This window comes from Merops nubicus, unplaced genomic scaffold (genome assembly GCF_000691845.1).
Source record: "Merops nubicus isolate BGI_N331 unplaced genomic scaffold, ASM69184v1 scaffold30440, whole genome shotgun sequence".
Lineage (NCBI taxonomy): Eukaryota > Metazoa > Chordata > Aves > Coraciiformes > Meropidae > Merops > Merops nubicus.
In genome coordinates, this window is record NW_008582694.1 from 1 (window position 1) to 16,493 (window position 16,493).

General features: G+C 40.9%; 1 protein-coding gene across 1 annotated transcript; it reads right to left on the reverse strand.

Annotated features, from left to right (window-relative positions):
- Positions 1 to 3,031: 3,031 nt before the first annotated feature.
- DESI2 (desumoylating isopeptidase 2) lies at positions 3,032 to 16,280 on the reverse strand. Its single transcript, XM_008938497.1, has 5 exons — positions 16,275 to 16,280; positions 10,015 to 10,087; positions 8,852 to 8,945; positions 7,990 to 8,131; positions 3,032 to 6,647 (listed from the first exon to the last, which is right to left on the reverse strand). Exons 1-5 carry the CDS (start codon positions 16,278 to 16,280, stop codon positions 6,414 to 6,416), a joined length of 549 nt encoding a protein of 182 aa, XP_008936745.1. The 3' UTR covers positions 3,032 to 6,413.
- Positions 16,281 to 16,493: the final 213 nt, after the last annotated feature.

Consider the following 16,493-nt stretch of genomic DNA (forward strand, 5'->3'; position numbering starts at 1 on the left):
GGCCGCTCCGCTGGAGCGCCGTCTGCGCGGGGAGCCGTGGGGCACGGGCACTGCTCCGGGACGTTTGAACCAGACCGTCCCTCCTTCACGTCCCTTCACACGCACAGAGGCCATCAGGCTCCTGGAAGGGCAAAGCAGCTTTATAAAGGCAGTTTCAGGGGTGAGAGAATCCTCAAAAGCTGGGGAAACCCCTGAAGTCTCTCTCTGCCTTCTGACTCCAGAGTGCTGGAGGTAAGAGACAGCCTAAGGAGCCTCCACGCAGCCAGTAACCCCAGCTATCGTTGGTTCTTGTTCAGTGCTTTTACTCAACTTTCCAAGTCTCTCTGACATAAAAAATAATTGACCTTTACCACTGCATTTGAGCCAGCTCCATTGCCACCAGCTCTTGCTAGTCCTCACTGCTCAGGTCACATTTGCTTAGTGGCATATGAATTAATTTGCTGGAAGCTGACACGTCACTGCAGGATTAGTTAGTGACTCTAACACAGGGCTGCTGCATGAAATTGGAGATGCAGACCATCTTCTGGGGCACAAGAAAGAAAAAAAGGAGGTAAATTCCAACGGAATTGGAAATCTTCACTTTTAGGGTGCTATGGTTGGAGTAATGAATGAGGTGAAGTACAGAAGAAAAATAAACTTGGTTCCAGCTATTTAAAGGCTCAATTCCTTCCAGGCAAAAAACAAGCAGCTATTGTGTGACTGCGCTAGGAGGGCTGGGGGAGGCAGCGTTTCCCACAGGCAAATTAGGAATGGGAAAGCCAGAACAAAACCTGCAAGCCTCAGAAGCCCGGGTGGGGAACACAGGCCATTTCTGTTCAACATGATTTGTGCTGTCATTAGGTGGGTTTAATGGGGCTTTATTCTTACTCTCTGAGGAAAGCCTGGCTTTGCTCAAGCTAACAGTAATGACTGTTCAGACCTGGGAAACATGAGGGTGCCAGCCGAAACCGTGTTTGCTGCACCACTCAAGTGCTCAGTGGGAAGAGAGGATCTCCTCCTCCCTGCCGACCCCCGCTGGCACTGGAGTTTGGACACGATTCTCTAGAGCCTGATAAAACTTGCCCATGCCCTGTTTGACACAGGAGGTCTGATTCATGTCATGTATCTCACTGTAAAGGAAGACCTATATTGGTCATTAGCCATGCTAGGACCAGACCCAAACCCCACAAAAGATGCATTTGAACCACCCTGCCCTCCCCGCCCTATCCCACAGTCACCTGGGGCAGAGGATGAGGTCAGCATCATGGGTGCAGGAAAGACTTTTCTCATCTGAGATGTCTTGAACCTCTTCCTAAGCTTCCTCTCAAGCTATGGCGAGCCCCAGCAGGAACAGTTCAGAATACACTTGTGGCTTCTTGAAATCCAGCATTTGGCACCTTGTTTCAGGCTGTGTAAAGACTGAAGGAGATAAAGTAAAAAAGGCTTCCTAAAAGGAAATCTTCATAAGGGGTCAAAACCCATGAGCCTAACTTGAACCAACCGTCATGGGGCACACATGAAGCCCCTCTCTTGCAGCTTCATTGATTTCACTCAGAAGACACTAATGGCTGTTTCTCTCTCCTTTCACACAAGTGCATGGGCTAGAAGGCAGGGCAGCAGGTAATTGGCAGGTGCAGGAGGCTGCCTGCTTTGAGGATTGCAGGATTGACACACCACTTTGAGAAGAGTACAGGAATGAACCTCTGGCCACCCATCTGCTGCCTGTGGAAGGAGCAGTGTTAGCTTAGCTCTACTTGTCGTGGGCTGCTGCTCAGAGATGAGCCCATCTGGTCTCTCCAAGGAGATCTGGAGACACACAGAGCCCTCCATCATCCCCAAAGCAAGCAAAAACTGCACCAGCACAGGAATCCTGCATTTCTTTATGGGTAGATCCTGGTTTAGATTGAGATATGCTAACTTTAGTGGACCAGATCATGTAAGAAATGTGGGATTCCTGCTTTAGATCAGTAGGAACCAGAGTTACTGGTGTACAGCTGCTTTATCAAAGCAGTGCCATGGCTTCCCTGACAACTTGATACGTTGCAAAGTTTAAGTTTTTTTATGATGCAATTTAGATCCAACCAAAGGGTATCGGAGAAGTCAGGAACTGTCCAATAGCCATTTTTATTGCATTATATGAAAGAAAATACTTATTCAGGGGGAGAGATATGACTAAGGTGCCATTAGCCATAAAAAAGCTTTGCTTATTGAGAAATTGTTTGATGACAAATTTGCAACATAAACTCTGCATGCTTGAAGAAACTGTTTTAAACATTTCATTTGAAACATTTCTATTTTGTTCAAGAACAGTTCAGTGAAACTCAGGCTACTCACCCACTGACAAACAATGCAATATTTATTTTACAGTATTCATCACCTTCCAGGAAGCAGCTGAGCACTCCAGGCCATCGGATGCCCCAAGTGAGTTCATTGGGAATTCACATTATTAGTTTTGACTGATGAACTCTGTCAAATTTGTTGTTTCCTCTCAACAGGTTGCAAGTTTCTCAAACTGTCTTGCAGCTTTGCTAGCTATTAAGAGTCCAGGAGCAGTTGGAAAAGTGAACACACCTCTATCTTGGGGGCTTCTCCATCGGGCTGTGTCCCAGCAGATCTCCATTAGCAGCATTCAGGGAGATGGGAAAGGTATCCCCTCCCAGCTGTGGGACAAGAGGGGCAGGGCAGCGCCGGCCTTGGCAGCCCCAGGAGGGGGCTCCCATTTATCAGTGCCCCGAACGTGCAGAGGGGGATCTATGCTGTGAAAACACGTGTGCTCACCTGCTTCTCACAGAGCCCAGAGCCGAGGCCGCTGGGAGCTGGCAGGGCCCTTCCTCAGGGGCTGCTGCCAGCGCTGCGCCAGAGCTTGGGATGCTTGGGGAACATCCTATCCTATTTACAAAGCCTATAACTTAACTGTAGGAGACCCCTGCATAGTCATACTGTCCTTTGAAAGCATCTTTCAGAACCAAAGGTGGGCTTGGGTGGCACTGACTAAGCAAGCTGAAGGTATCAGAGGAGTAACACACACAGCCAGCTTGTCTTTTTTTTTATAAAAAGTATTTTTAATAAACTGATGGATTTAAGTTTCAGATGCTAGACAACTTGTTGCCATGTACAGGTAACAAAAGTCAAAATTCTTTGAATTTTATACAAATACTATGTAGTACAGTAAACTTGAATACAAGTTTACAAAAAATGCATCAGTGATTATTCAGCTTGTAACCAACTTCCAACAGTGAAAATTATCATGTATCAACAGTGATCAGAATTGCATTGCAAATTTTAGAAGTAATGCAACTATGTTTTTACCAAGCGACTCTGAAGTTCCTGGTGCACGCTGACAGTACATTGGATTTTTTTTTGGCTTGCTGAACAGAAAATGGCATTTAAATAAAATGACTTTGAGTTAAAGAATATAATACATATCAAAAGTACTATCTCAAAGAAAATTGAAGAAGGATGAGAAAGTAAACAGAGCAGAACCCTGAAGTAGTGACATTTTTCTACCCGTTTTGATGGAAAAGACTCCACAGGTGTCCAGCTATCTCACAGCATTTTGGAGTGTTCTAGTCCTAGCACAGTGTGGTCATTAGTCGAGTAAAGTAATCCCTGCTTGGCAGTAATGCTGGTGAAGGGTAACTTGCTCTATTGCTAACAAATTGGAGTAACCACAGGCAGGGTGACTTCTCAGAAGCATCCAGCGAAGGCTGAGTTGACTAGCACGTGATTGAAGTTACAGTACCACTTGCTTTGATACAATACCCAACAGCCTTCAGGGTTCAGGTGTCAGTTTCCTCACAGGATTTACAAACAGATGGTTTTGAAACAAACAAAGAAACAAACGAAATTATGGAGCATGAGACAGTATTTTCACCTGTACAGCTACCAACAAAATGAATGTTTGTTACAAACTTTCCAGTCTGCTTTATAAAAAATAGTCTTAAGTTTTACTTCTAAATAAAAACTGTGCTGTGATCTGTCATGTTCTTGCATTGTACATGCTGTAGTTGTGTGTGTTAATGAAGGTGTAGAGATTGTGACCTAGTGCTCTGGATGTATCAGAAGCCTAAAAAGCTGATTTTGGTACATAAAAGTTAGGTAGCAATGAAAATTAATTCTATTTAATTTTCCTAAAACCTAGGAAAAGCTACAGTACATTGCTAGATCAGTGTCCTCAACCCTGAGCTGAAATAAAGGACCTGCCTTGGCCAAGAGACTTAGTCACATTGCTACCACAGCTGCACAGCAGAGACAGAAGTAACCTGTCTGCAGCCTGTTGTCTCAGCTGTAAGCAGTGCGAGATTCAGTTCTGTAATGCTTGAGAGTTGACTGGAGACCACCATAGTCATTTTCACTACAGGAAAAAAGAAAAGCAAGAAAAACTCAAATGCAGAGATTCAAGTGAAAAAGCACTTAACAGGGAGAGTCAGTATGTCCAGCTTCTGGAGACCAAACATAGAATGTAGTTAGTGGTAGACTTGTCAGTCTTAAGCATTTCCAACTTGGTAGAAGACATTAAACACGTACCAAACTACAGTTAAAGAAACTTCTACTATTGTCCTACTCTTTCCAGAAAGGCTCGCTTCATTTTTTTCCCCCAGAACTGAGTGTCTCACTCTCAGTACCCAACACTGCATCACAGAAGATGAGTGAAAACTTGAAGACTGTCTGAGAAAGGATTCAACCCAACGGCTAGCAGAAAAATTTCTGGTCTTTTCTTGCAAGAGTTGGAGTTGGCCATCATAAGAATTACTACGATACAGCCTAATGCACCTTCCTGTAGGGTTCAATGGCACCAACTACCCATGGCTAGGAGCATTTATAACATTGAGCACTCTTACCTCCCAAGAAGACTTTTTTTACTTTTCAACAGCAGAAACTGTAGAGTCAGTATTTCACTTAACTGAAAAACTAAACCCAGCAACAGACTGAGAACAAAGCTTATAAGAATCACTTGTACTTCTAATAATGCACACTTCTTGGTGAGCCCATCAGTTTACAGATGGTGGTTTTTGTTAGTTTAAGGCAGCAAGTCTTTCAGAATACACAAGCTCACCTTCCTCATGTTTGTGCTACTGTATCCTTATGTGCACAAGAGAACCTCACTAATTTACACTAATGACTGGAAGAACCATTAATTCTCTTGGTAAGTGAACAAGAATAAGGCATTCCATTATATATTCTGATCACTAATTATAATTTAGCTCTAATTATAATCTACCAGCAAACATACTTCTGTGTTTTAGAAAATAGTATCTCTTACCTTCAGATATAATTACGTGTGCAGATTAGTGGGTTCTGCTGTGTAAACATGCAGGTGCATAAGCAATTTTCAGGTTTTTCTTCATTACATCTGACAAGAAAGATAATGCCACAGACAGAGACTGTGGGAAAATAAATTAGGATTTCTCTGTAATTTGTGCAGATATGCACAACTGGGCAGTAATTTATAGCTCAAAAAAAAAAAAAAAGACAAATGTTTACAAACTCAAATGAAGCAAAATCAGCAGCAGAAAGCAAGGCCGTTCTCCAACCATAAATGGCTTGCATTAGACTATTCCAAACTAAATGAAAGGGAAAAAAAAAAAAAAAAAAGATTACAAGTACTAACTTTTATGTAAAAGTTTGAAATTGGGTAAAGGAAACAATGAAAACTTTGTTGATGATTTTAAGAGATGCTATTCACATGTCTAAATCCTGATTGAAGTAGACTGCAAATACAGACAGGAGATGGGATGTAAACTACATGGCCAACTTAAAAAAAATAAAGGGATCAATGTGCATTGTAATGAGATAGAAATTTCCCTTCATATGTGCAAAACTCCACAGCTTCATGAATGTAGAGGTCATAATTCTTGTAGCAGATCTTTGACAAAACTAGTCTCCCTACATCCTGTAACCTACCTGTTTACATCAGCCTCTTTACGTGCACAGTACCCTGTTCACATATATAGTATTCAGCAGTTTCTGGCATTTCTCAGAAATTTAATGTTCACCTGCCTTACATCTTGAAAACAAAGGGGAAAGTTCATCCAAGATATCACTCCACTAATACTGAGTTATAGCAACAGTTAAATCCAACTCAAATTCTCACTTCTTTCATGATGGCAGGAGTCCTTACAGGACTTGTAAACAGCAGTACACAATACTGTAAACAAATAATTTAAGTCCTGCTTTATACAAGATGTTAAGTTAACCCAGGTCTACCAAACAAGTGAAAATGAAAAGGGTGGCTTCGCACAAAATCCTTCCCTTTTCTCCCAGCAATTCTTTTCACTACATAAATAATCCTGAGCTGAAACAGGGCTTGATGAGAGCCTTTTTTGCATACAAAAACAATGTTCTAAAGTCAGCTCTCATGTTCTGTCAGGAAGTCAACTGCTGGAGAGATTAAACTGAAGCATTCCAAACCATTTGTTACTTTGGAGGAGGACTTATAATTTGGTGTGGCGACCAGTTCTAGACCCAGATGCTGAGCTTGCCAAGGAAGCTGATGCTGCTGCATCCTCAGCTTCCTCCAGCTCATCGTGTAGCTCCTGGCTGACACTGGACTGGAGAGCAGCAGGAGTTAGCCACTCCTTCGGCAGACAGCTCTGGAGGAATGGTATACAAGAACTGAAGTAGGCAAGGCGATTCACCCATCGTGGAATCTCCTTTCCACACAGAATCTAGATTGGAAGGCAAAAAAAAGGATTAATTTGTTTTCTGGAGTCAGCAGTAACATATCTACAGTCCTGCAGCTGTAAATAAAAAGCCAAGGCTGTGGTAGCCTTGTAATTAACACATCCCAAACACCAGTCAGAAAGCACTCAAGCAGGCTGCGCCAAGACATCTTTCTCCGTCAGCGAAAGCAGCGTCCCAAGTCACATAAGGAGACTTGTCTTCCACTGTGAGAGTTTGACATGTGGTTCTACACTTTGTTTAGAAGTTCTGAAGAGCCTCACCACCTTGCTCGCTTTTAATAATCTAAAAAAGGCACAGAACTAGTTAAGGTGGAGTGCCAACGCTGCCTCTCCGTGGAGCTGTGCATACCGCTGAGGCTGTCCACTGCCACAGCCTCTGGTGACTTTGCACAGGCCACCACCACCTCACAGCACACTGGCCAAGCACACGCTTAGGTTCCCTGCAACAAGAGAAGCTATACACTGCAAAGCTGGTTTCAACTCCTTAAAAATAATGAAGCTGCACTGAATTCTTGCTTTTACTGTACATCAGTCATTAAATGGTTTTGTTGTCACTATTCAAGGAGTAGAGCTATTTTACTTAACTACCTCTACATTCTCTTCTGGTGTTACTTACTCCAGTGAAAATCTGGAGAAAAATCATAGCTAATGGGAGCATTATTCTGCTGTAACTGAGCAGCAGTCAACTTGTAATTATATCCCTGTTTTTATAGTTCATTTGCATGCTAAATAGGACAAGACATAAAAATAGAAACAGCATGACCATGCAGTTGCAGAGTATGGCAAAAACCTGGCCATGAAGGCCGGATTTCATGCCACCTGCAGCTTTGTCAATGTCTCACCCTACTTATATGTACCTGTGCTGCACATGAATCATCTCTCAAAACAATTTTCCAGTACCACTGGAAGATCAAACACTCTACACAAAACGCAAGCTATGCAGCTCATGACTTAAAAAATTATTTTCAGTGTGGTGGCTCTGTGGGGAAATACTGATAAAAATAAGATGTGGTTCTATCTTCAGTAGTGATCTCTGAAACACATGAAATGATTTTAAATCCTGTTAATATTTTATTTACCTGGTGTCTCAGTTAGGAATGCACCCCTGCTCAAACAGAAACTATGTATGACAAGAATATGACAGCATTTTTGGCCGCAAAATCTTGTGCTTTGGACATAAGCACAAGCAAAACTTGAAAAATGGTGAAGTTTGCCCCAGAGATAGGAAGTTGGAAATTTGGCCACAGATTCCAAAGGACAGGAAGGAGACTATACTCTATCGCCACCTGGGAAACACCCTTCTATAGGCTTTCTATAGTTTGTTTACCTCAGATAAAGCTGAAGAAAAGTGATTGCAGTTTTTGTGCATTAAGTGATAAGCATTTCCTTTGAATTCTTTTCCAAGCTCTTCTACTATTTTTTCTATGTCATCTTCCATGAAGTCAGTACTGCCTAGAACCACAGCTTCTCTAGAAGAGAAACAGAGAGAGCAGTTGGTCAGGCCTCCATGATACAAGTGGATTCCTGTTCATACATTGCTCAAAAATCTCCCCACTGTACGTTTTGAGATCTTTCTGCCCTCCTAGAATAACATAAATTCTTTCTACTCCATTTTACAGCACCACTTTCATCTTTATCATGAAAGAGCATTTCCTTGCTGATTGTACATCTGTATCTCACTTAGGTTCTTTACAACTTAACTCTGACAAACACTGGATGTAATTTTCCCCTCCTCTCCAAAGTATATTGCTTCTAACAGACAGTTGAGAACAGGTAAAAGCTTGTCATGCAAGGAAGGGTCAAGGCAATCACACTGCTAAGTGGAAAAGAGATGCAAGGAAACCTTGAAAAGCAACAGTTTTCAGCTTTTTCTTTGAAAAAAACTTCACTACCTTGAAGAAGATACGCCATAATACATTCTCTATGAATAATAAAAACTACCCCAAGTCCACGCAATCTGTACACATCTAAGGAATTTAATGGTATGCTAAAAATAATGTTAATTGCTGTAGACACTTTACTGTCTCATCACCTCTATCCACCTTTCATTTCTAAGTAACCATGCCAATTTCCCAGAAAGTCAGAAATCCTGCAGTACCCTGCAACACATCTATCCTAAAAAATTAAACGCAGCAAGTTGTCTTTTTAGTATGCCTTCTCTAAAGCAAGAAAATAGGTATCTTTCTTACTTAAATTTAAATGTCTCTCCTAGCTCAGAAGCATTTCCTGGTGAAATTTCAAATATTCCAGAAAAAGGGTATGGATGACCACCATAGGCAAATTCTGGAAGAGAAAGCTCAGATTTAACAAGACTGGCACACAACAACAGTACAGAACAGACCTCACTGACTGCAAGATCACTTCACAAAATCTAAAGCTAGAAATCAGACATCTTATCTCCATGGGTGAAAAAAAACCACGAGGAGCTGGAAATGAAGTTTTGTTAGTTAACAGTCGACCTAAGTAAAATGTGACAGGTAATTTCCTACTATAAAGTTACTGAAGTTAAACCTGTACACTGATGTACATGTATATATTGGTTTTGTGGTGTGCATGAGGACTTACAAGATAAATTGCAAATTCTACCATGTTCTTTATACATGCTTGTCTTTAAAAATCCACTTACATTATAGATTTAATTTTTACATTATATTAATTTATAGATTAGGGACTCAAAGTATTGCATCCTCACAGGTCTGATGGTATTTTTATTCAGTGTGCACTACAGCTGTAACAGTGGCAGAGAGCAGCAGCCTAACAGGTTTCTTAACTTCTTGATCTGCAAGGGTTGAACTGTCACGAGTTCTTTACTAGAAGAAGAAAGTAAACTGCTGCATGCATCTCAAGTCTCTGTGTAGCAGCTTCTGGCATAAGCACTTAGAGTACATGAAAATATTATGGTGTGCTGCAGCTTCCTTCTGTGTCTGTAAGATGACACACCCAGGGTGCAATAAAAAGCTTTAAGAGTGACTTCACCCTTCCTTTCCTCAAAACTCCTAACACATCACTCAAGCCTAGCATTCACTTTTGTGGATAATCTTTTTTACAACAGGCTAATAAATAAAGTTTGATATACTAAGAAAAAATGCAAGTCATTTCAAAACCTAAAAAAAAAGATTTTTATGCCTAGCTGAATAAACTGCAGACTCTTTCATAGCTGCACAGCTTTACACAAGAATGGAAGATGACTACTGGCTTATTTGTATCCACAGTGTTTTCCAAAGGCAGAAGAGATGAGAACTTTAAGAGAAAAACTGATGAACGGGTTTCAGGAGCTAGACTTCCTCACTACCTGAAAAATGTTTTTTAAATAACAGCATTAACAGCACAAAGTTGTTTTTCTTGTACATACCTCGGCCATACACCTCTATACCTGAATGGAACACTCCGATTCCAAGGGAAGAAGTATATTCATTCATCCAGTACTGAAAGGAAAGAAGCAAACAAAACCCCTAGTTAGTTTCCAATACAGATTTATCATCTGACAGCAGACTGACCTATCTGTCCCACACATCAAAAGCACAAAACCCTACCACAAAGCGAAGCCACACAGCCCATTTAATAGGAGGACTACGTGCTGTTACAGTCCCCAACTGTGCACAGGGAATCAAATCCATGAGGTTCTGCTCCAGTGTTTCAGTGCTGTCAAGGGTCTGCCAACCAAGCAGATTGTACCTGGGAGAAATCCAGATCAACTTTTGATTTGTCAGCACGTTACAGGTTATAAAGCTTCCCATTAGATGGAATATGTTCTAGAATCAAATGCAGTGATTCTGCAGGAGCACTTATTTTGGATTTTAAATAACATCAGAATGTAGGACTGTCATATACACACAGCAGCTGTCATTCAAAGCAATGACCAAACTTATGCTTATGATCAGATGAGCACGAGACACAGTCAGATATATGTAAAACGGATTGGAATTCCCTTAGTATATTTTGTCTTTGAATACTCAGTTAGTGGTCACCATAGAAGAGACTATGCTCTTGCCAGGCTCCACACATTGGGTCTAAGTTTCCAATATATCACTTCCATTGTAGCCAACAGATAACTGCATTTCAAAAGACCAGGAAGTAATACATTTTTAAAAAAAAAAAAAAAAAAAAGAGCCCCAGAGAAGTGCCTTATTACCCTCAAGCCCTTGAAGACATAGAATTCCAGAAAGAGAAAACCTCAAAATTACTGTCTTTCCTTGGCTACATCACCATCACCACCCTCAGCATATCAGTCTCCAAGCAATACATATTTTTAAGCGACACAATTTAAAGAGGAACTTCAAACATAGGCCAATATAAAACAAACAAACAAACAAAAGCCTCAGTTGTGTCCTTAAACCTGAAATTGGCTAGGAAGAAAAAGCTCTCAAAAATACAAGGAAAACATTATTTTATCCATTATGCCAGTAGTGGGGTATTTCTTCCCAGGTCATCTGGTCCCCAGGGGTGTCCTGACAAAGCAGACTGGACAAAGCCAGCAGGCAGGATACAGGCTGAGGTGGCACCCCCAGCAAATTAGTAGTTTTTTAGCAAACGGGAAGAAAAAGAACCTATCTTCTTTACACAACCTGTTGACACAGTAAGTGCTTTCTGATGTGAAGTCACTATTAAAACAGCACAACTGATGATAAAAATGTAAAAGGTTACAGTGTCACACTTTGTTAAGATTTGCTAGCTGAAGTCAGTGCATAATTTACAGGGTCTTTACAAACATGGTGTATAACGTGCATTTCTGAAAGCTGTTTTTCTCCCAGTAAAAAATGATACATTAACTTTGCACTGAGAAGCTCTTAATGAGAACCAAGGCAAGTTAAATGGCTAAAAAGAGGAAAGTCAAGCCAAAAGTTACAAATTTTCAGCTGTAAGATATGGACGTATTTGGCTTTTACAGTCATCCTTATTCTAAGTATCTTAAAACATGAAATAAGTGGTCCCTCAAATTCAGTTACAAGTAGTTACCAAACACCAGCACATGATTTTTCCAGCCTAAAATTCACAACTGTGCTAGAAGACACAGGACACAAAGGACTATTTGGACAAGATACTGAGGATTTGATGTTCTCTTCTATAGACAAGCCAGCTGTGGGAAATTTTGTCAACATGAAGTAACTGAAGACAGATTTTCCTCTGCATATTTATTTAAAGGTAAGACTCACTGATGAGATCTGTGGATAAATTTTTGCTTAAGACTAAACTTTAGCCTTGGCTTTAACTTCGGCTCTGTCACTGCATTGCTGTTAGCTAGCAAGGTATGGGTGACTATACTAAATTATTACTTGAGACTGCGTAAAGCACTTAGCAGTTCTTCTCTTCCTCCCCCCCCCAGAAAAGAGCAGACAGCTACATCCAGAAACACACTGGGTTAGATTCACTCTGTATAGAAAGACACAGAACAGGGAGAAAACCGAAAGAGGGGAAGGAAGGAGAACAATGTTAAGGCTACCTAGCTAACTTAATGGGTTTGTGAGCATTAAAAAAACAAATGGGTTCTGTTCACTGAAGTGAAATTAAAGCCCTCTGGAAAGTGGGAGATCTACTTCAACATAAACAGGTTTCAGTTCTGAAGCCAGACCTATCCCACACTTTAGCAGCTGACCAATTCTTCATAGTTTTAGGTTTATATTTATAGTCAAAACCACAGGCACATTCAACACACAGTTTGTCAGTGCAGGAAGAAAATATGTTTGCCTAATGAGAAGGTGTATCCAAATTAACCTAATCTAGAACTGGGCTAAACAGGTGCTTTAGTCTTTCCTCTCTGGGACACCCATTCACCCAGAAAACACTGAGGCTGGTTGCTAATTCCAAATAACCTACACATCACATATGTTAAAGCTGAGCTCTCTGAAAATGGAATACACAAAATATCCCTAGAAAAAAATTACTCACACTCCTCCCTTCCCACAACCCTAAGAAACCTAACACAAGGTTAAAAAAGCTAACCCTCCTCATCGATCTGGAACAAGATGGAAAGTGACACTAACAAGGTGCCCAGCAAGCCCCATGCTATTCAAGTACACATTCCTCACTACTGGGGCACCTAAATACATTGAGCTCACTAGACTACAAAAACTGAGCACTGGTGGCAAATTAAACAACTGTTAGTAGCTTTGGAAGAAGTGCCTAAAGCAAGCTGGCACTTCACTTAATATTTCCAGTAAGAACCGAGTAGGTTAATTGAAGATAAAAGAATTTCAATAAGGCAGAATTACTTTCCCCCTAGGAACAGTAATTATATCTAATTATTACTTAATCTGGATCAGCTATTGGAAGGTTGGTCGCATTTTCTCATTGAACAAAATGTCTTAGCTTGCTGAATAGAGAAATGCAGGACAAACACAACAAAGTATGCTGAATTTGGCTAGAGCTGAAGAGATAATATATGATTTACAAAATAAACACTAGATTAAATTACATACACACACATGTATGTCTTGCTGGTTCGGTAACATGTTGTAAATTCCAGAATCCCAAACTGGTAACAAAGGCTACATCCTTGTTTCCAATGTGGATTCCCTTTGTTAAGTCTTGACATGAATTTTGCCATAGTAGAATGTATACAAGTACAATCCCATATTGCCAGTAATTTGCAATAAGCCTTGTACAACTGGAAGCCATGTTAAATGCAACTATCAGAATGAAAATATTGCACAAGTATTTTTCGGTGCGCAAAAGAGCCATGTCACTGAAATGAAAGAAAAACACTAATCCAAGAGCTTCAAAATACCATCATTACTTTCTTCAGAGCTTTCATTTATGTTAATACCTTAGATTGTTATAGCCTTATGTGACAAGGGAAAAAATAGGATGTTACTTCAGGTGCAAAAGATCTAGACTTCTAAAAACAGCAGTCAGTTAAAATGAAACTATAAAGTACTCCAGTTCTCAAATCACAACATATCAAAGTCTTCACTTTGCCCCTTTAATGATCATAAAAGATTTTCAAAGGCATGTACTGCAGCACATAAATATGCCTCTAAGTGTCTCTCTCTCTGTGAAGTTACCAGTACTTGAAAGTCCACTTTCTTGTAAAACACACACCCTCCCTCCTTGTCCTCTGGTTTTATCAAAGATTTTTGCTCTTTCTAGAGCTAAGGACAATGGAAGGGTATATGCTCCAAAAGCAAGAAACTCAGTCCTGTGAAGAGTTTCAACAGTAGCAAGGTCACCTGCTATTCCCCCTTATACCTAAGCAGCTGCCTGGGAAACAAAGCTACAGTTAGCACTCAGGTTAAAATAAAGCTGTTCATACAACTGTTGTAATTACAGTAGTGATGTTTCTGTCAACCAGGTGACTAACAGTGATCTCTTGTGCCTAAAAGAGAAAGTAAACTCTAAACCCACCTCCAAGTGACAAGAAACATCTGAAGCGAACAGTAAACCTGCTAGTGCCTCAATATACAGTTGGCAGGCTTTGATGGATAAACAGAACTTAAAAATAGCTATTATGAAAGACTCCCTGCAAAAACACCCCTCAGTGTTCCCAAACAACACGGTATCATCCATTTCAGCCGGCTGTCTGCAGGCAGCAGTGTAACTGCTCTGCCACACGAAAGCAAGGCTATAGGTTAAGCTCCTGCTTCAAAAAAGTTTAAAATGGACTAAGACATCATTCAGCAAGAGTTTGAGGCTGGATGTCCATTGACAGTGTATTTCAGATACAGCAGGAACCTCAGGTTTTCTTTCCAGTTTAAAGGAAATCTTTTTCTCTAATGGTCAAAAAATGTTGACAATGTTATACAACTGCTCAGTGGTCTCAGCTTCCACTATGTATAATTTGTGGTGATGTACAGCTTCAACAAATGACCACAACTGCAGACCAACGCACAAAAAGCCACCCCTACATGTGATCGAACATCTGCAAATAAATGTGCTTGCTTGCTTCTTTTGGATAATAAGTTCCTTCCACAGATGTTGGCTTTAGAGACTATGCTGCTCCTTGATGTAGGCAGAGCCTTGCTAATCACAACTGGACAACTATCAGTCCCCAACATGTCCTAAGGAAAAGTATGACACTAGTTTTTATGAGCACAATCTGCCTGTTGCTTTTTTCCTCTCCTGCTGCCTTTTCTTCCCCTCCCCTCCTGTCAACTATAAGCCTTCTTAGGATGGCTGGAGTAAAACTGATAACAGCAATTTAACTTTGGACAAAAAAGAAAGGAGGATATGGGTTGCCACTAAGAAATCTAAGGAGTAAGAGACAAGAACCATGTGAATGGAAGAGCAGACTATTAGAAGAGAAAAAAAAAAAAAAAGGCATGCTGAAGTCACACCCCACCAATGCTATCACCACAGTGGCAACAGGGTTTGTCACAGAGGGCATCATGCTGTTTTCCAGGCAAGCACTTAGGGAGGAGACAGCCCGTTCCATCACTTTTCACAGCCTGCCTGTGAACTGGGCCCAGGTGACACCTTGCAGAGCTAAGCAGGTCTTTGTGAGAACACCATGTCTTCCATCTTAGTGAGTCAGGAGTGCGTCAAGCCTTGACTTCAAAGATACTATCTTATGTAAGAGTCCTGAAACTGAACTCCTACTTCTTTCTCTGTACCAGTATTTATAGTTAATATATGTAAAACCATTTCTTTTCATGCTAGGAGACCTTCTGCAATGTATATATTTGAACGTTAGTCCAAAGAAGTCACACAGATGCATGTGCCAGAGCATCCTTCCCTCCTTAAGTCTAGTATAAACAAGGCACACTGACTTTTTGTCATATCAGCATCATGTTTGAGCTCAGCCAGGTGAGCAAAGCTTCCATCTTTTTTCTCCCTTTCTCAGAGAAATCACAGTGAATTGACTGGTCCTGCCTCCAGCCTCCCCTCATTCTCTACAATGAAGTAAAAACAAAATAGAAGTTAACAGGTTATATTCATTGGAGACAGAACTTGGACACAGGAGGGGACAAAAAAAAAAATTAACTCTTCAAGTCCTTTGCCAGGGACATTGATTTCTACAATAAATATTTGGGTGAATGAAAATAATGACAAGAATCAGGCTAGTTCATATAAATATCATAAATAATTTTAATTTCATGCCAGAGAACGCCCACCTATGCTACTGAATATTCTAGCATTTGAGCCTGACTACTCCCAAGCAATCAAGTAGCATTTTTTCTCTGCCAGCAGTCACTGACTATACCCTGTACACTTTCACCCTTCTAAAACACCAAAAGTTCACTTTGAAATGGTGGTGATAGGAAAACTTATCCAAAGCGTGCCGAGTAACACAACTGCAGTTACCTGGAGCTAGCTGCCAATATTACTATCCCTTCATCAGTAGACTCAAAATGTGGTCAGAGAACTAATGCTACTTGTTCCAATTTCCAGCAATTGAAACGCATTAACGGATAATATTTTCTTAATATTACTTATCCACACGACCTGTTCTATGCAGGTACTTATACCTCATTTGTTACCATGGCATTTGAGCAGCTTCCAGCTGCACGTTAACATAATACAAGAGTTGCTGTAGATATCACAGAAAGATTACCCAGAAGAGAAGGAAGATGAGCTCACAGGACTGAAAATTAAACTGCACCAATTCCTTTTATTTCTACCAAGTTGCAGCCATGCCAAAACTGTTCAACAGTTCTGGTCTAGAAAAGAAACCGTAACCGACATCGCGCTAAAAACTCTTACCCTCGCAGAGGCAGTGGTTATCCCCACCTACGGTGGTTATCCCAATGGAAAATCAGCCACTTTTATGGTTTTTAGGAGCAGGAAGGGCAGGGCCTCCCCCCTGCTGAGCCCCGGGGCCAGCAACTTGCAGAGGAGGAGGACCGGCTCGGGAAAGCTCACGTTTCGCTCCTCAGTCACAGCGGGAGCAGGGAAAGA